At 41.9% G+C, this 21,335-nt stretch overlaps 1 protein-coding gene and 1 long non-coding RNA gene across 2 annotated transcripts; one reads left to right on the forward strand and one right to left on the reverse strand.

Annotated features, from left to right (window-relative positions):
• Nucleotides 1-679: 679 nt before the first annotated feature.
• Nucleotides 680-2,147, forward strand: LOC143121264 (uncharacterized). The gene is made up of 2 exons (XR_012986461.1): nucleotides 680-834; nucleotides 1,146-2,147. It is a non-coding gene; the product is annotated as an uncharacterized LOC143121264 (long non-coding RNA).
• A 3,415-nt stretch (nucleotides 2,148-5,562) lies between these two features.
• On the reverse strand, nucleotides 5,563-21,274 carry ilvbl (ilvB (bacterial acetolactate synthase)-like). Its single transcript, XM_076282900.1, has 15 exons — nucleotides 20,788-21,274; nucleotides 19,514-19,715; nucleotides 18,337-18,464; nucleotides 17,240-17,378; nucleotides 14,565-14,676; nucleotides 14,300-14,399; nucleotides 13,839-13,936; nucleotides 13,315-13,451; nucleotides 10,134-10,268; nucleotides 9,604-9,718; nucleotides 9,118-9,287; nucleotides 8,181-8,251; nucleotides 7,831-7,902; nucleotides 7,316-7,421; nucleotides 5,563-6,730 (listed from the first exon to the last, which is right to left on the reverse strand). The coding sequence occupies exons 1-15, from the start codon at nucleotides 20,893-20,895 to the stop codon at nucleotides 6,552-6,554; spliced, it is 1,872 nt and encodes a 623-aa protein (XP_076139015.1). The 5' UTR covers nucleotides 20,896-21,274; the 3' UTR covers nucleotides 5,563-6,551.
• Nucleotides 21,275-21,335: the final 61 nt, after the last annotated feature.

The following is a 21,335-nucleotide window of genomic DNA, read 5'->3' on the forward strand; positions in this document are numbered from 1 at the left end:
TCTCAGATTAGGCTCCATCAGTTCTGTAAAAGAGATCTCTTCACAAGCTTGAAGCAGAAATAGCTGTATATTCTGTTTTCAAAATGTATTGTTGTCATCAAATAATACACAGGTTTCCCGTTTACCAACAAAACTAGATGCGCGCGCAGCCGTGGGGCAGAAGACGCTTGGTGGCCGTCCACAACGTTATAAACTTAACCTATATAGTCTGCTGTAAGCTACAATCTGATTTTTTGTATACCCCTGTTGTCTCAATAACATCTCATTTCAGACTATATTTCAAAGTTTGCTGTTCATTTGAATTATTAATATAACATCGTATTTTGTCAGTATCAGTTAGGGATACTGAACATATTTAACATTCTCTAACCATTGTGATTTCGAATTGGTGCAGTTTTCAGCACAAAAACTCATTTTATTCTTTTGCTCTTTTGCATTGCTCTATGCTGTTCTATGGTGCTTTCTGCCTCTTGGTTGCGCACGCATGTTTTAGTGACGTTGCATAGAAATCCATGTATAGTATTAGAAAATTGGACGACATTTCATTTTTGAATTTGCAATATTTATTTGTTTGTTTATTCACCAAATTCACACGGCGGCCATCTTGTTTTGAGGTCATGCTCAGGGTGGGAAGTTCGAGTTCTGTACCTGTAGTTGTGTGTGTGTGGATGTTGTGGATTGTATTAGTCACGAATATGTCTGCTGTGTGCCTGGGTGTAATTCCTACTACAAAAGACGGGAAAAAGACAAAACACGTTAGTTCCACAGGTTCCTGACAGACACCAGATTGAAGAGAGAGTGGATTTCAAAAATTAGAAGAGACATCATTTCCAGGTAAGTGCATAATTATCTAGCTAGCCAACCGGTTAGCTTAACCTCAGGCTAATGTTAGTTAAAGATAAGCCACTTTGTAACGTTATCATGCTACTTGTTAGATCCGCATAATGGGTGTGATATAGGTCTTAATTTTCATGTAAGTGGTCTTAAAAAGGTCTTAAAAAGTCTTATTTGGGGTGGTCAAACCTGGGGAAACCCTGAAATGGAAAGAAGATACCGAAGGCTTTTTTGCCATATTGAGTCAGCTTTACTTCCTAGTCCATAACTTGTCTAGGTTATGACACATTTTATTGTTCTTTGTCCTTTAGACAGTGCCTGGTGAGCTCGAACAACAAGGCTTTGGATCAGTTTACACCAGATTTGCCCTTCAATGAGACTGTGTGACATGTTCCAGCAATACTCATCACTTAAACTTCACAGATCACATGGAGAAATGTTCCTATTGAAACCCACTATCAGAACTAAACAAGGCGACGCTGCATTTAGTTGTTATGCGTTCCAGCTCCCCGATGACAAAAAAAAAAATGCCCAAATTACTTTTTTGACATCTGAACTAAACTATTTTCAGATACCTATTGTTTTTTTACACTGAATAGGCGTAGTCCAACCAAAACAAGGTTTTGCCTAACGGTAAGCTCACTCACTACTAGGTGAGGGAGTTCAACAAACTTGTTTAAGCTTGACAAATATATCAATAAAATCTATTTTTCAATGGGGCAACATATAGCAAATGTGAGTGGTAGCTATCACATCCCCCATTCTGTGTTTAAGTGATTAATAAGGTGTGTCTGATCATTGTGCTGTATCAAAATTCCCACAGTTATGAAAGACAAATGTCTTTGTATTTTTGAGTGGCTCACAAACTGACAATGTTCTATTTTCTGCTCTTCTCTCCCTCCTCCCTTTGGTTGGTTCCACCACCAGGATAAAAGATGCAGATTGACCAGCCCACGCTTTCATCCACCATTGTACACAGTATGGCACGCTTTGGCACATGTTCAGTTTGTTTATGTGATTGTTTATTAGTTCATTTCTCCATGTTGTATGATTTATATATAGACTTGTCATTGTGCAGTTGGTCCGTACAATGCAATTTGCTTGTGCAGCTTTTAAAAACAATACTCACATACACACTCACACACACAAAAAAAATAATACACATTATAAAAAGAACATATCAAGGCATTAACATGGTTCCATTGCTTGAAGTCCATTTTAAAGTGCAACTGTGCAAGCTCCCATTGCTTAAAGTCCATTTTTAAAGTACAACTGTTTTGCTTTGTTTTATAAAATAAAAGTTTGAAATGCTATGGAGTGCCCTATTTTTTGACCCTCAAACTGATATCTCAATTGTAACTCCTACTTCTCAACAGTTTCTCATTGCAATGTCTCCTCATTTGCCCTATTATTTCTCCTAAGGAGAAACAAGTTGTAAGTGAGACTATACTCGTATTTCTCCTGCTTCTCAAACTAATATCTCTTATGTGACTACTTCTCATGTGTCTCATCTTTTGCTTGTTTTATTTCTCCTAAGGCAAAATTAGGAGAAATAACTGTGACAAAAGTAATGCTTAAATGATCCGTAAAAGAGAATCACCATTTTGCCTCCTTAGCAACAGAAGGCATACAAATGTGAAGCAAAAGTTTCTTCCAGATCCTGACAGATAGATTTAACAGAAACTACCAAATAATGTCTCTAAACATACAATCTGCTTGAAGTAAGCAATTATTAAACTTACCAACAATGCTTTTCGAGGGCTTAAACATATAGGATGTGGACAGATGATAATTCAGCAAATAACTAAAAAATGTGCTGATGCTTATCAAGATGGTTGTCCTGGTTGCTATGGCATAAATCAAACAAAACAGTACAGATAACAAATGCACATTAGAATGAACCACTAGATGGCATTAAACTGCCTATACTAACTGTAACTTTGCCAGAGGCAGAACAAATACAGTGTCTCACAACAGCGAGTACACCCCTCACATTTCTGCAAATTATTTATTATATCTTTTCATGGGACAATTCTGAAGAAATTACACTTTGATACAATGTAAAGTAGTGAGTGCAGCTTGCATAACAGTTACATAACATACATACATAGCATAACATTTGCTGCCACCTCAAAGTCAACACAAAGCCATTAATGTCTAAACCGACATTTTTCATTTGCACAATGCTGTAAAAGCCGTTGTTTTCTTAGTACTGTCACAATGTCTTTCATTAGAAAAAATAAATAAATAGAAAATTGAAATAGAAAATAGTACTGCCTTGCACATTGTTCATTAGAAATACTTACAGAGTAAACTTCGCATTGACAACAAGACAAAACAGTTCTTGACTATCTTGATATAAACAATGGCATCATGACTTGTCATTTTGATTGCACTGACCGCTTCATTGGCATAACTATTTGCTTTTGAGGCATAAACTAAGCATTTTCAGCATGATACACACTTTTGTAGCTTATCAACTACGCAGTGCAGTTTGCAGTGATTGTTTTGAGAAATGCACTAACTGTTGTGCAAATGATTATTATGATTCGAGAAATGCACCAAAGCGACTGAGACAAACTGTAAAAATGCAATCATTCAGCCTTCCCATTGAACCAGCACTAAAGCCACCTGTTGCAAACTGGCAGGAATTGGTGTTTTGTGTGGGGGTCCATCACTGTGTTCTTTTCCCATTTACCAAGCCACGACTGTGTACGGAAACAATAATAAAAAATGTTGGCTTTGAAACACCAACCTCTCCTTTAAAGGAGAATTCCGGCAACTGGAAATACAACAAACACATCTTTTGTTGTAAACAGAGGTTTTAAGTATATATAAGTATATAAGTATATATACTCTTTTGATCCCGTGAGGGAAATTTGGTCTCTGCATTTATCCCAATCCGTGAATTAGTGAAACACACTCAGCACACAGTGAACACGCAGTGAGGTGAAGCACACACTAATCCCGGCGCAGTGAGCTGCCTGCTACAACAGCGGCGCTCGGGGAGCAGTGAGGGGTTAGGTGCTCAAGGGCACTTCAGCCGTTCCCACTGGCCACTGGTTGGGGCTCGAACCGGCAACCCTCCGGTTACAGGTCCGGAGTGCTAACCGGTGGGCAATGGCTGCCCCAAAATACAGTTAAATACAGTTGTTTACTCAATTTCAAAGAAAATTCAGAAACACATTAATTGTTAAATACCGATGGCATCTGTGCCCCCGTTAGTTGTGTCCTGTTGTCATATAGAGCCCGCCCCGTGGCATATAAGTAGTTGTGATTGGTTCTTGGTATTTTGGTGAGTTTGGAAATTGGCTTGAATGGGAGAGGGTCATTCTGTACTTGGGCCCCTCCTCTTTCTCATATACATCCTCCCTCTTGGCCAGATTATTCGCAGCCACGGTCTCAACTTCCACTGCTATGCAGATGACATCCAACTCTATCTTACCACTCCCTCTCCCTCTAACCCCCCACCACGCTCCCTCACTGAATGCCTCTCTGACTTAAAATTATGGATGCAAAACAATTTTCTCAAGCTCAACACAGACAAAACCGAAATTCTGCTGATTGGCCCTAAAAGCATCCTCACCAAATCTCCCCATCTCACTCTCAACATTGATGGCTCATCTGTCCACTCCACCCGTTGTTAAAAACCTTGGCATTCAGCTTGACTCCACCCTTAGCTTTGATCCTCATATCAAATCACTCACTAAGACTGCTTTTTTTCACCTCCGTAACATTGCACGCCTCCGACCCTTCCTCTCTGCTAGTGATGCACAGACTTTGGTTCACTCTTTCATTATGTCCCGTTTAGATTACTGCAACTCACTTTTCCTTGGTCTACCCACTAAAACGCTTCAAAGACTACAATATATTTTAAAACTCTGCAGCTAGGCTCCTCACCCATACCAGACGATCAGCACACATCACCCCCATTCTCCATCAACTCCATTGGCTACCAGTTCCGTCCCGGATCAAATACAAAGTACTACTACTCACCTTCAAAGCCCTCCACAACCTTGCTCCCCCCTACATCTGTGACCTCCTGACCCTTTACACTCCTTCCCGCTCACTCAGATCCTCTGACCAAAACCTCTTGGCTATCCCCCGCTCCAGACTCTCCACCCTGGGTGGCAGGTCCTTCAGTGCCTTGGCCCCCAAACTCTGGAACTCCCTCCCCCAACCCCTTCGTGCCTGTCCTTCTCTTCCTTTCTTCAAAGCACATCTCAAGACCTTTCTGTTTAATGATCACTTCTCCTCCACACCCAACACATAGTTCCTACAGATAACTTGTCTTTGTTGTATTGTTTTGTTTGTTTGTTATTATATTCCCTGCCTTTGTCTCTGTTGTATTGTTTGTGTGTTTGTTATTGTGTTTCCCTGCCTTCCTACTATGTAAAGCGACCTTGGGTTTGAGAAAGGCGCTATATAAAATAAACTTATTATTATTATTATTATTATCTGACAGAAAATACAAATTCACTCTAAGATTTGTCTGGTTTTCAGGCTACCAGGAGGACTGTGCATTATAATCTACCGCATCATGCATCATAAGGTACCGGGTTAACAGCCAATCAATGCAGTTCTGGGTTCCTCAGCCATCCTCTACTATTCCAATAAAATGAGGACAGGCTTCATGATATATTTTCTTATAGCAGTGAGTGAGATATGAGGTGATCTCTGTCCCTTCATCAACCATTCCATAGTAAAATTATACAAATGATAACGTGGAAGAGTTCATGTCTTTATTGCAACATCAAACATGTTCATTTTCCCAATCCCATTCAGCACTGCCTCTCAAACAGATGAACGGACTGATTTGTGTCCACTAGAGGCATAAAGGTGAATGCTTAATTGCAATTCTTTATAGAAATCATACAAAGGTAAGATAATAGTATTTGCTTTCATGTAACTGAACTGTTGATTGATCAGGTTTGAAGTGCTCTTAAACATTAAATCGGATGTTGTGTCAGTGCTCTGCTTAGTGCAATTGTTTTTCACAGAGAGCGCCCAAGTGATAGGCTTACTTGCTTGTAAAAATATGATATTTTACATTCAGACATTTCAGGTGAATGTGTATTCAGTTACGTTAGTAACGTAGTAACATGTTTTTGTCAGGATGGACCTAATATTTGAATCAGTCGATTCTATACTGTCATTTTGTGTTAATGGTTTTCTGATTTTGTAAGAAAAAACGGCATCTCCAACGATTCCTAATAGATTCTTACAAATAAAATAAAAATAATAATAATAATTAAGTGCAATTAAATTATTTCCCAATATCAACACATAAATATATAGTTGAATCATAAGGCCTTCAATGAACTTAAAAAGTATGCTAGGCTGGAGTACTGCTAACTGGAGGAAAGGATAGTTAGAGTTCCACACATATGACCATCGATATCATTCCCTTTTCTATAGAACCTGCAGTACATTGGAGTCAAGCAGCAGAGCACAGCATACAACAGCATTCCATTCCCTGCCCCCAGGGGGCGCTAAGCTATAATATATTTACTTTCATTCCAACCATCTCACTATTACAGTATCCCTTACATCACTTTGTCTCTGATCAGCCACATGAGTAAGGTTAAGTTGGAATGATTCTCTTAACGCTAACGTAGAGCTCACAGTCCAGGAGCAGGGCAGAAGAGAGACACTTCCTGTGTGGTCATTTCCTTTGGCTGGCTGGCGGAGTATCGTTGTAGTTTTTAGGAGTAGTGTTACACGGAGATTGAGCCCTCTCTGAAGTTGGTCTTCCCAATGAGGACATTGAGTAGCGTTGCCCGGCCCTCCCTGCTCTGACGCTGTGCCTCTTTGATGATGTCATCCAGCTGCGCCTCATTCTCTCGCCCAATCAGGTGACCGATCCCGCCGAAGCCATCGGCAACAGTGTGATAGTCTGAATGATGGGGACAAAGGAGAGAGAACAGAATCCTGAATCGTCCAGGCAAACCCACAGTAGAGTACAGCATCAGTCAGTACAGAGTCAGGAAACACAGTGATATGTCAACATGACCAACAACAGCAGCAGTAGTTTGCCTGTGATTAAATGGAACTGACCAAGCAGAAAAGGCAACTTGGGAGCAAAGAGAAGTGTACCTTGCTAGAGTGTTTACCTGAGCTATGCTCGACAAAAATATAGATTTTAGAACATTTGTGAGCGCAATTTGAGGGAAATAAACCTTTTATGTGCATAGAAGTTTTTATTTCACTTCCCAAATAACATGAAATAACGTGTTGTGTCTGCCCCACTGCCCATCCACTCCCCTCAGCGCCTTTCAGCACTCACCTGTGAAGGCCAGACCACAGGCCACAGGCCACTCACCTGTGAAGGCCAGACCACAGGTCACAGGCCACTCACCTGTGAAGGCCAGACCACAGGCCACTCACCTGTGAAGGCCAGACCACAGGCCACTCACCTGTGAAGGCCAGACCACAGGCCACTCACCTGTGAAGGCCAGACCACAGGCCACAGGCCACTCACCTGTGAAGGCCAGACCACAGGCCACATTACTGCCCAATATGGGCACCTGCTCTCTGGATATCTGACTCCAGCAGGCGTCATTTCCCACCACAGCGATCACAGGAGTCTGGCAGAGGTAACAAGAGTGGGTTTAAATATTAATAATAAAAAAACACATTGAAATTACCTCAGTGTCTATCAGTCATACAATGTACAGTATTTCTTTAGGAAAACTTGATATACTTATAATTTCTATGCAGAAATTACTGGGGGGAAAAAAAACAACGACAACTTCCTCCCACTATGTAATAAGAAAAGAATCCCTTTCTGAATGTATCCTCACCTCAGACAGCGTAAGTGTCTTTAAGCTTATTATTAAGTTGCCTCTATAATGAGTGTTTTGTGTGGTTTGTGGTTTGTGTGTGAAGGGTCTTTAAGCTGCCTCTATAATAAGTGTTTCCTGTGGTTTGTGAGTGAAGGGTCTTTAAGCTGCCTTGAGTGTTTCTTGTGGTTTGTGTGTGAAGGAAGCACTTCACCTTATGCCTGGTGAAGGTGTCAAATTCTGCAACGCTGTAGCCAAGGGAACCGTCACCGTACACAATCCACACCTGTAAGTCAAATGTAATCAGTCAACAAGCTGAGGAAAAATGACCCATCCCATTGATTTATGTTTCAAACCACAGTTGCGGAGTTAAAACATTTTTTTATCCCGTGCTTTTTAAGGTTAGTAGTCACAAACAAAACAAATCAAATCCTGATATGCATTGCTAATCTGAAAAAGATCAATAACGCTGAAGGAGCAGATGTCCTAAGGAAGAGCAATTATCTGACTCAATGGAGTGATGAAGCTAGTGAGGTGAAGTGATGAAGACATGAAGGTCCTCACCTCTGAGTCAGGTCGGCACAGCTTTGCTCCCAGAGCAAATCCTCCACCCACGCCCAGCGTCCCGAAAGCTCCTGGGAGACCACAAGGGAAGCGTTCAGTGAGACTCCACATACTTAAAAAGCATCACGCACGCACACACACACACACACACACACACACACACACACATACACACACACACACACACACAGCACTCAGAGTATACTGAGGGCTCATTCAGCAGATCACACTCCTAATTAAGTACTCATACAGCCTCCATACAAAAATTGGCTTTTGATGTTTATTCTATTCTAGACTTTAAGATTTGATTGATGTGTGATGCGAATGTTGTGATTCTTCAGTTTCTAAATAAACATTTGATCACAAAAAAAGAAATGATATACAGCATCTTGTTTCGCCTCCTATAACCTCTTCTGTTCTCTCTATCCAGTGTGTCTTTGAGTTGATCTAAGGGTTAACGTTAAACTGGGCTGCATTTACATGCTATAAATGATGGGTAATCATAATAGTAATGCAGGACTACTTTGATGTTTTTTCTCCGTTTTTGACTTCTCATATTGGCAGTGCCGTGCAAAAATGTCTGATCTGCTTTAAAAAATCTGATCTGCTTTAAAAGTAGTAAATATATGAATTTACTCAGGGCTTAAAGTAAGGACAATTCCTGAGCATGAAGTTCTCAGAAACATTTGAATCCATTACCTATACTTATCTATTTTTTAATCTTCAGCAGCCTGAGAACATTAAGCCCTGATTTACTAATACTATTTATCTTCCTCCCATAATAATAATAATAATAATAATATGTAACTGACACATCCCATCAATGTTCCCCTAGTCCTGTAATAATACTTATTAATACTAACAATAATAAAACATTGACTGTGTGTGTGTAGGTATTTGTAAAGCCTGGACGTGGTCTCAGGTCCTGACCCCTGACCTGGGTCAAGCCAACGCAGCGGGCCACGCGGCCTCATGATGTACGCTGCGCTGCCCACGAAGTCGCCGCCGTCTGCGACGATGATGCTGTCCTCGGCCATGAGCTCGTCCACGCGGTGCAGCACGCCCAGAGGGTTGAGGTGCAGCTCGGTCTTCTCATCTGCCTTCGCCCTGCGTGGAGGAGGAGGGAGACATAGGGCCATACAAACTAAACTAAAAATAAAAACTCTACTCTAAATTCACTCTACATTTCAATTGAATGACTCTTAAGAGATTTATTTCCATATAAATGTCAAGCTGCTATGTGTAGCTCTTTTAGTATGAAACAAACCAAAAAAGTCCTTACAGAATGATACACACAACCTCTTTGAGGTGACAGAATGATACACACAGCACTCTTTGAGGTGACAGAATGATACACACAGCACTCTTTGAGGTGACAGAATGATACACACAGCACTCTTTGAGGTGAGCGAAAGTCTATTACCTGTTTGTCTGCTCTTTGGTGATGTCTCCCTGTTTCAAGCTTTGGGGCCAGTCTTCCGGACACTTGTACCCCTTGAGCCCCTTGGAAAGACGATCTAGGAAAGACCCTGCATCTCCTGCACCAGAGAGACACACAAACCACTTACTAACTTACACTGTGCTTAGACTCGTCAGCTAGTGTATGAATGACTTGTGCGTGGTCATATATCATCAAAATAAATCGAAAAAGAAAATTATACTTAAAACTATTAACCCATAAACAATATAAGACAAATTCCTGCATACTGTTGCTTAAAGGCAATGACCCCAAGGCAGCAAGTCATGTATTCGTATTAGCTCTCCAAGCACTTCTCTCTCATTCTCTGTCCTAATTCAGCCTTTATCTTTCGACGAATGGCAACTCAAGATAAGTCAGCAGGCAACGTCAATTCTTCAATGCTCCAGTCAATGGGCATTAGAATGCGGTTTGTAGGGCTCACCCTGAATAGCTACCGTCTGTGTTGCTGTTAGAATGTGGTTTGTAGGGCTCACCCTGAATAGCCACCGTGGGCTTCCAGAACATGTCGGAGTTCTTCAGGAGCTGGCTCTTGTCTCGGTTGACGGCGATGATCTTACTGCGCCGGTTCAACACTCTGCCGTAGCTGAGGCGGAAATCACACACCGTCCCTGTAATACACATGTCACACATTAACACATCCACGGCCGCCATGGGTCATGTTCACACAATATCTTGATCAGAAAAGAGGATGCTGTTTAACGGTTTATTACACTTACTTAAGATTGTATAACAGTATGTAAGCGTTCAATAATATTCAAACTAGTAGTTCATTCCTAACATAGTTGATTACTGACCTAGCCTTAGATGATGTGTAAACTAATGAGTAGTAAGACATTCGTATTCCATAACAAACAGTAAAAATGGAGATGGTAGAAGTGGAGAAACTTATGACTGATTCAGAGCAGAGTGAGCAATGTCAACATGACAGTTGAACTGCATCACCACTATCATTCAAGTCAAACTGGACGTGTCCCAAACGTTTCTTGCCAGTGCGTGTGTTTATTGTAGTCACTATAAGCACACTTTTGTCCAAACGGACTCACAATATACACTACAAAAATAGTTTAAAATAGTTTAAAATAAAGTTGAAAAGCCTACATTAAGCATAATAGTAATAGTAATAATAACAACAATATCAATATTAAACATCAACAATGAACATAATGTTTTCATATATGTATATATATATATATATAAACATACGAACCACAACTCTGTAAGATAATTAATTAATTAATTAGGTGCAAGCAGGGTCGGACTGGGAACAAAATTCGGCCCTGGCAATTTTCTCCTGGACCGACGACCCCCCCCCCCCCCCCCCCCCCCCCCCCACACACACACACACAAGCCCACCGATACCAAAATCCCCGCCTGATTCCCCCCCCATAAATAAAAAACACACAGTATCATGCTGTAGCAACACTTCATAAACTGAACCCAAACATTCAGATTTGGACCTATAGGTTATTATATAATCAGTATCGTAATTTCTGACAACTATGACGATCTCCATGCATGTTCAGTAGCCTATATTTTTCATTTAGTCAAGCAGTGACATGTGGTTTAATCAGTGTTGGGCAAGTTACTTCAAAATCGTAATATATTATGTATTACTTATTACTGTCATTTCAAAGTAATTCATTACATTATAATTTAATTATACATTTAGTATTTTGCAGTATTTTTAAAATACAAAAATACACACCAATAAAGTATTTTGATACAAAATACAGAACCATTTCCTTCAACCCAATAAAATACAAATGACAAAATACTATTTTGCATTTGAAACACATATTACATGTTTCAGAAATACTACCCATCCCTGGGAACAGGCAGATTACATCTTTATAGTTGGCCATATGATGACATACTTAGGTTAATACTGTATTTCACCAGTTAGGGCACCAAAATGGCCAGTAGCTGCACTGTGTAGCCTATCTTGACATGTCTTTAAGTTTTGGGTTACAATATACAGGTAGTGGGCTCTCTGTTGATTTTAATGAGTAGGCCTAAGCCTAAAGTTACAGCATTTCTATCACAATTGACCAGACTTTGACCTTTTGTCTTCTTTAAACAAAATCCTGGCTATGATTGTTCCTCCTTGTATTGCATCATGAGCCATCACTGCACCTATTGCATTCTACTGTTGTTAGCCTTAAGCCTAGCTCAGTCATTATGTTATACCACATCACCCTCCATTAGAAGTGCAATGAGCTGCATTGAGCATAATAAACTGCATTAAGAATTCCAAATCCATATTTCTAGATATTTAAAGTAACTTAAAAGTAATACAATAGTAGTGTAATGCCTTACAATTCAGAGACAGTAATATTATAATGTAATGAATTACTTTGAAATGACAGTAATAAGTAATACATAATATATTACGATTTTGAAGTAACTTGCCCAACACTGATTAAACCACATGTCACTGCTTGACTAAATGAAAAATATAGGCTACTGAACATGCATGGAGATCGTCATAGTTGACAGAAATTACGATTTGTGCCAACATGTTGTAGAAACACAACCACAGCCTTTAGGCCTATTTGGTGCAAATCTTCTCCTTTACATTGGTTATAGTCAGCGATTCACATTAACTGTAGGCTATCACCACAAGTGTGGGCCTATACTAAACGTTTTTGCCCAAGTGTGTGTGCCGTCATCACATTTTGCAAAATTAGGCTACCTTCGTTACTAACCTACCAGTTGATACTTTTTACCTGCATCGACTCGCGATTGATTGTGCATCTAATGTAACACTTGGTGGACTTTTGAGTCCAAACATGAATAGGTTTTCTTTAACCTGTGCTACACTTTTCCACCAAGTTGTGCGAAAATTGTAGGCTACCCGGAGTTTTTTTTATGTTGACAAACAAACCGCACTACAGCCTACATGGTGCAGTAAATGGAAGCTCTTCGTAGCGTGCAACTAACGTCTATAAAAACAATATATTTATGGAATAAAATTAGACACCTCTGATTGCTGTTTATGGTTAAACTGCGATGATGTGAACACCAGCCAGCGGAGGGCACTTATATAGCCTAGGCTACCATGCATGGACTCGTAGGCTATATTTCCCCACAAACCAAGCGGCTGCTTGGACAAATCCACTTGAGGGGTGGGGCAGGGGGGCGCGATCGTAACACACACTGAACCTGTCATGAAGAGGCCAAAATGATTGACCCGTCACCCCCCAATCCAAATGGATGCAACTGCATTTATAGGCTAAGCCTAGGTCTACATGACGGCTGCAAATAGGCTAAATAACTTAAAAAAAAAAAAAATGTAAATCCCGGAGGTCACCGGCCCACATGTGGACCGGCCCACCGGGCATTTGTCCGGTTGTACAGATTACCAGTCCGAGCCTGGGTGCAAGTTGAACTGATGACTCAGTTGTTGGGTCCGTGTGCCAGCACCTTTATGGTTTCTCTGTGCCTTACCTGCTACAGTAGCATCACCAGATCAGCACCTTTATGGTTTCTCTGTGCCTTACCTGCTACAGTAGCATCACCAGATCAGCACCTTTATGGTTTCTCTGTGCCTTACCTGCTACAGTAGCATCACCAGATCAGCACCTTTATGGTTTCTCTGGGCCTTACCTGCTAGCACCACCAGATCAGCACCGTTATGGTTTCTCTGTGCCTTACCTGCTAGCACCACCAGATCAGCATCCTTCAGGGCATCACGGCGGTTCTGTCTGATATGTATGGGGCTGTCTTTTCCCAGCATGCCTCGGGACATTCCACCCAGGAAGCATGGGATACCCAAGGCCTCCAAGGCCTTCCTGAAGACAGAAAATAGCCCATACATTCATGCATGATTAAGACAGTTATTTGACAGCTTTGCATGCTAGTGGTTTAGGCTGATTTGTTCATTAAAATGTCACACACAGTACAGCAGTTCATGTTTGTTTGTTTGTTCATTCGGTCATTCATTCGTTCATTAATTAATTCATTAATCTGACACTTTTTATCCAAAGTGACTTCCAGATACCAACAGCAGGGGCAAATCTCCCTGGAGCAACTCGAGATTACCGTAAGTGCCTTGTTCAAGGGCACAACTGTAGAGTAATTTCCTGTGTAGTAGCCACATTGTGTATAAGCCGCAGGACAGTGTTTTATGCAAGATAAAGGGTTTGGGAGTTGGTTTGTGCCATTTTGGGCAGCCTCACCTGATGTCCTCGGTGGGTGTCGGCGGGAGGGTGGCCTGGCTACCCAGAAGGATAACAGGCTTCTTGGCTCTGCTGACCAGCTCTATGCATCTTTGAACCTGTATGGTAAACCAGTCAAACCTGAGACATGAAACTACCACTGAGTGAAAGAGGGCATTCAAGCAGTCTCTTAGATAGATAAATAGATAGATAAATGCTTTATTGATCCCCAGGGGAAATTCAACACAACCGACTAAAATACAGCACTATTTGGTCAAATCAGTGCTTTAAGATTGAAGTCCTCCACTGACATCTGTCACCAATGACTCTCAATTTAAACAAAATAGACTAAATAAAGGGTTAGCGTTCAGCTACAAACAACTAGATGTACCGGTAACTACCATAATTGGGGTCAATTTATTAGTTACAGTTACAGACATTTGTCTCACCTCTGCCAGCTTTTAGCGGACAGAAAGTCTCACCTGGTCATCTGTGGCCTGTGGGATCTGGACAGGTAAAGGTGACACATCACGGGATTCCCAGGCACCAGCAAACAGGTTTGAGAGGTGATTCTCCAGGTACCTTAGTTAATTCAAAAAGTAAATCTAACTTTTCTTGCACTGTTGTTGAAAGGAATACATTTCTGGAATGCACCTTTTACACAATATGCCCTATAACAATGTTCAGTTCTATAAATCACACACACACACAATAGGATCGAATAGAATTAGACTGCTCTCTACCTACCAGGTGACGATTTTTCCCATGAGGCCTTTGGGTGGGTTCTTCACGCCAAACTCTTTAGACACCAGGTGGTAGGGGTAGAGTGTGTCGATGGGGAATTCCACAAACACAGGGCCTAAAGAGAGCACACGAGACACACACACAGGGTAAACACACGCACGTACCACACACACACACACACACACACACACACACACACCCCGGGCACAGGGTAAACACACTCACGTACCACACACACACACACACAGCCCGGGCACAGGGTAAACACACTCACGTAGCACACACACACACACACAGCCCGGGCACAGGGTAAACACACTCACGTACCACACACACACACACACAGCCCGGGCACAGGGTAAACACACGCACGTACCACACACACACACACACAGCCCGGGCACAGGGTAAACACACTCACGTACCACACACACACACACACACACACACACACACCCCGGGCACAGGGTAAACACACTCATGTACCACACACACACACACACACACACAGCCCGGGCACAGGGTAATCACATGCACGTACCACACACACACACACACAGCCTGGGCACAGGGTAAACACACGCACGTACCACACACACACACACACAGCCCGGGCACAGGGTAAACACACTCACGTACCACACACACACACACACACAGCCCGGGCACAGGGTAAACACACTCACGTACCACACACACACACACACAGCCCGGGCACAGGGTAAACACACGCACGTACAACACACACACACACACACAGCCCGGGCACAGGGTAAACACACGCACGTACCACACACACACACACACAACCCAGGCACAGGGTAAACACACTCACGTACCACACACACACACACACACCCCAGGCACAGGGTAAACACACTCACGTACCACACACACACACACACAGCCCGGGCACAGGGTAAACACACGCACGTACCACACACACACACCCCGGGCACAGGGTAAACACACGCACGTACCACACACACACACACCCCGGGCACAGGGTAAACACACGCACGTACCACACACACACAGCCCGGGCACAGGGTAAACACACGCACGTACCACACACACACACACACACCCCGGGCACAGGGTAAACACACGCACGTACCACACACACACACCCCGGGCACAGGGTAAACACATGCACGTACCACACACACACACCCCGGGCACAGGGTAAACACACGCACGTACTACACACACACCCCGGGCACAGGGTAAACACACTCACGTACCACACACACACAAACACGCACACACACCCTGGGCACAGGGTAAACACACTCACGTACCACACACACACACACCCCGGGCACAGGGTAAACACACTCACGTACCACACACACCCCGGGCACAGGGTAAACACACTCACGTACCACACACACACACACCCCGGGCACAGGGTAAACACACTCACGTACCACACACACACACACCCCGGGCACAAACACAACAAAGAGGGAATCTATAGTCCATTCACCTTTTCAAGATAGCTTATGGACCTTTTCAAGATAGCTTATGGACCTTTTCAAGATAATTTATGGACTTTTACTACCACTATGTTTTTTTTTCTTTTTGTTTTTATTTGTGTGCTGATTATTATTATTTTTCACTGTGTTTACTCTGTAAAGTGGCCTTGAGTGCTTTCAGAGGAACTATGTAACAAATAAAATGTATTATTATTATTATCATTATTATTATTATTATTATTATTATGATAGTCTTCAGATCTCTTCACCTCCCGTTTCCCATGTTATTGTGAGGATATTATAGAGTTATTACAGAACATCACAGAAGAGTTGTCCACTACCATAGAGCTACTATCGGAACGTCACATATTACCAACCGTCCAGTATGTCCAACCTCTTACGTATATGTGTCACTTAACCCATTTACTCCTAAAATGCCTGCTAAAAACGCCTATAGAATCCTATGGCATTCTAGACTAAATAATCTTATTTCCTGAGGGTTTACCAAAATTTAATATCTAAGCCTCTGTAGCACCTAGAAACATGACATAAAAAGCATGCTGCGCTACGCAGCATCCAGCGGGAGGGTCAATGTTGCGCTACGCAGCATCCAGCGGGAGGGTCAATGTTGCGTCATGCAGCATCCAGCGCGAATGGGTTAATATTCATTTCTATACAAACCAAGACGGCGGATTCCTAAAGAAACGCAAGCACCCACACAATAAGTTTATATAAATTAGCTATGTAGCAAAAATTACATTTTACCGAGACTCGAAGAGCTGTAAACAGTCTTGTAAAGCTGTGTGTACAAGTCCGCTTGGAGCTCCAGTGGAATTTTGAATTCTCGGGCTAACCATTGATGTGCCGTGAGAAAGGTTGGGAATAGGCACCCACCAGCCCAGCACTAAACTCCGAGCATGGTAAACAAAATCAGATATTTCAGGCAGTAAAAGCCCCGGTAAGAACCAAACTAGATTTTGATCAAATCACCACACCTATGGCTACTGAAAGATGTACTGTTAATTTATCAAATGTTATTTTGAAGTATTAAAAAACTTTGTCGTTTTAAAATTTTCGAACAAAATGGTTGGTAATTAGCACGTTTACGATATAAAGAATTAACCCCGGAGATGCATCCTGGTCCTTCCTAATGTTATGAGTGACTGTCATGAACAGGCAGTGTTGTGTGTCCAAGCTTACCAGGAGTCCCAGACTGTGCGATGGCCAATGCCTTCCTGACGATAGGCACGATCTCCCGGATGGTCCGCACCGACGCACAGAACTTACACAGAGGCTTGAACAGCGACATCTGGTCAATGTCCTGCAATGCTCCTCTGCCCTGCAAAAATAAAAGGTTCAAATTGATATCAAAATGGTAGAGAGATTGGAAACACACCACTGTTTTCATTACTCCTGCAGGCTACGGTTCATGCAAATGATGCTTCAAACACTAGAGCGTCATCACCTGGCTTGTTTTTCAATTCCCTTCTATTACAAAGTCCTCAAAGAAACACGTCTGCTTTAGATACATATATTTGGTCACATATTTTGGGGAAATACCACTTATTAACCCACATGGTTTGTCAGTGTTGGTGTTTACTGAAGTTCAAAAGGGAACAGGATTATGGTATGGGTGTGGCATCATGTACAACATATAAGATAAACTTTGCGACAGCAAAAAACCATAGCAAAACTACAAAGGACTGATAACAAAATTTAACAAGAACTAAGATAACAAGAACTGAAGACAAACAAGAACATTTACTTGGCAGTGCAGGCTTTCAGTTTTATCAATAGCCCCTCAAAATCAACATAATACCCAGATATTTCAATGGTGCCATAAGCCATCTAGTGTCATTTTTTACTCAATGGTGCCATCTAGTGTCCATTGTAGAGCTTTGCATTACTATTCTGACTACAGATTGGAATAAAACACAAGGCAAATTGTTCAAGGCAAATCTTCTGAATGTCCATTATGCTTGTTGGAGCCCAATGAATAGTCATCACCTTATCAAAATAGTTTGTGTTGCCATTCCAATTCAACTTTGTTATAGGTTTTCTTAGATTGACCTCCCCCCACCCACCCACCCACCCACCCCCGTTGATGTTTAGAATACTCTTTCATAAATGGCCGTCTACAAGATTTCTTAATTAAATATCAGCTTTTACAATTACTGGTAGTATTGTCTCAAGTAACTTTACAGAACAACTGATACTGTCTGAAGGCCCTTTGCAGAACAAAATGTCTGAATCCCCTGGAACGAGCACACAAGGGATTGTGGGAAAGAGAGACTGACCTGCAGCATGGTGCCTGCAGCACCCCCGATCAGCAGCAGTGGCGATTCAGCCATCTGAGCGTTCTTCACTGCGGTCACTGTATTGGTGAGGCCAGGGCCCGCCGTCACCGCAGCAACCCCTACAGTACCTGTGGACAAAAGGTGCAGGAGTTGGACAAAAGGTGCAATGTCTTTATTATAGTTTCATTTAAGACAACAGTTTTAGATTTACAATACATTTATTTTACTTCTTATTCTTATTCTTCTACCCAAGAGAATGAAACATGGATCTAGGATTCTTTTACAAACTGCTCTGAAGCTATTAGCTTCAACTTGATGAGCCATTAGGGTACATGGTAGAGAGTTGTAGAGTTTAGAGCTTTGCAGAGAACTTAAAACATTACTTTTTAGTGATTATGAATTATAGACACCTGCTCTGTAATTTCACTTTGATAAACCAAAGTGTGTGATCCAAAATGTGTCGGTTAGAAAAAGAGGAACACCACTCTGACCGTCCCTCGTAGCAGCAGTAGTAGCCTTTAAAATGCATAATATTTGACTAAGCACTTAAAGACAAAGTACACAACAAGTTGCAAAATGCTGTTTCACCAGGACTGTGCACAATCACAGAGCACACACGACACCTTTAAGATTAAGTCTTCCGTTTCATTTTCTAGCTGATGTCAGTGTGCAGCTGGAGGTTTCCAGGCAACTCTCAAAATGGTATTGATATAATGACCTCTATTTGGATAACCATTTGTAAAAATAGACTGTACTCCTCAAGGTAACTGTTCTCCTGTGCAGCAACTCTGCTTGAAGGACCAGTTTTGGAAGAAAGCTCTCAGTTGAATACATGGTAGGCTATGTTTTAATTTCTCCAGGGTCAGTGGGTTGTTTAGAAAATATCATTAAAAAATGATTAAAGGACACTTCTGGAACAGAAATCATTTGAATATGGACTGTAATTAATGTAATGTGATTAAAGGTTGGCATGAATATCTATTAGTGATTAAATAGATATTTAATCACTAATAGTGATTAAACCATGTCACAGAGATGACACCACCACCACACCTGTACTGTGCATCACGTGCATCATGCTGCAAGCTCCACAGGTGTTACTTTGATGGTGAACAGGGTGGTTAAAATCCCTCCACAGGTGGCACACACTGAGGCACTGATCGCATGATGCGCATACCTGACAAGCGCGCCACGGCATCAGCAGCGAACACCGCCGTGGCCTCGTGTCTGGTGTCCACGATCCTGATGCCCAGCTTCTCGCACGCCACCAGGATGGGGGATATGTGGCCCCCGACGAGGGTGAAGACAAACTTGACCCCGTGGGCACGCAGCACCTCGGCCACACTCTCACCGCCATGCCGAGGGCTCTTGGTCTCTGTCTGAGGGAGGAGCCAGGAGAGGATACAGATGTATAAGTATAAGTATAAGTATAAGTATAGTATAAGTATAAGTATAAGTATAGTATAAGTATAAGTATAAGTATAAGTATAAGTATAGAATAAGTATAGTATAAGTATAAGTATAAGTATAAGTATAAGTATAGTATAAGTATAGGTATACTCTTTTGATCCTGTGAGGGAAATTTAGTCTCTGCATTTATCCCAATCCGTGAATTAGTGAAACACACTCAGCACACAGTGAACACACAGTGAGGTGAAGCACACACTAATCCCGGCGCAGTGAGCTGCCTGCAACAACAGCGGCGCTCGGGGAGCAGTGAGGAGTTATTTAGATAGCCATCAGTTGAGGCTTTTAGGCAATATCATATCTGGATTTGTGGGTAGACCTAGGCCTACAGTATGCTTTGATGGCATAAAATGACTTAGATTAACCTGTAACTTGTTGCAAAAAGGTTCAGACCTGTAAGAGAGATCAGTAGGTGTGACTGGGCTCCATACATTCTATAAACTAGCAACACATGTGTAGCAACTGTATTTCGAGGTGAGTGTAGGCAGTGTGTGAAATGTGTAGCTAAATCAGTTGCTTGTCCAGTTGATCTCCATTCAGTGCATTGGCCATGTGCCACTACCTAGTGTATTGCACAATGCATCTGAGACCGTTCAAAGTTTACTACCCAAGTCCAAGTGTCCTTTGGGGTTAAGTCTGATCCATCTCCTACAGATGCAGACATAAGGGAGTGTTTGCTAACAGTCCTTTCTGCTCTTCCATACAGCTTACAGTACATATCTTTACTTTTCATTTAGAATCATGGCTGCTGTGCTGTAGCCCAAACTAAAACAAAAGCGACAGGTTGTCAATGGGCCTGGCCTGTCTACTGTAAAGTTAGCCTACAGACATTTTCATGTCGTAATCGTAACGATAGCTGTCCCATAAGTCAACATTTCAGTGACAGATCAGTTGTTGCATGCATTCATGTCTGCAGGGTGTGAGTGACGTTATTCAAACAGGTTACTCTGAGGTATGAACTGTAGCCTACATAAAGGCACCTACCTTGTGGAAGAGCTGATACAACAGACCAAGTTTATAAGCAGCAAGTACAAGTCCCCCCAAAACAATACCAAGAGAGCATCCTAAAACGGTACCAATGTCAATATCCATATCTCCAAAAAAAAGCTTGATTAAAACCTTGGAGCTGCAAGAGGGGATAGCATTTACGTGCAATTTAATCTTAGTTAGGTAGCTAGCTAACGTTAAATAATGTATAGCACGACACACAAATCCAACAACAACACTCGAGGCACGCGAGCGAACGCACGCAAACTGTCAAGTTCCTTTTAGGTAGTCCTACATGTATTTAAATACTATATCTACGTAGGCTACTATTCTACATAAGCAGTCGCATAATATTACTGTCTAAACGACACCAAAGTAGCCACAATGACACGTCGCCTCACAAAAGAAAGCGATATCAACTTGAGATGACCGATTCGCCGGTGTCTTCACTCTATCTATCTAGCTAGCTCTCTGCTATCTGAAGATGCACTATGTCCGTAACACAACGAGATTTGCAATTTATACGCAGATTTTGTAAGCGTATA

This window comes from Alosa pseudoharengus, unplaced genomic scaffold, assembly GCF_046254945.1.
Source record: "Alosa pseudoharengus isolate Yale_2024_CS ecotype anadromous, Long Island Sound unplaced genomic scaffold, YU_APseudo_1.1 YU_APseudo_1.1_scf_13, whole genome shotgun sequence".
Taxonomy (NCBI): Eukaryota; Metazoa; Chordata; class Actinopteri; order Clupeiformes; family Clupeidae; genus Alosa; species Alosa pseudoharengus.

Excerpts from the sequence above, each read along its gene's own strand:
- ilvbl (XM_076282900.1), bottom strand. The coding sequence starts at position 20,895 with ATGGATATTGACATTGGTACCGTTTTAGGATGCTCTCTTGGTATTGTT. Across the intron at positions 18,465-19,513 it reads TGCCGTGGCGCGCTTGTCAG|GTACTGTAGGGGTTGCTGCG; the intron begins GTATGCGCATCA and ends TTTTGTCCACAG. Across the intron at positions 9,719-10,133 it reads GCCCACGGTGGCTATTCAGG|GAGATGCAGGGTCTTTCCTA; the intron begins GTGAGCCCTACA and ends TCTCTGGTGCAG.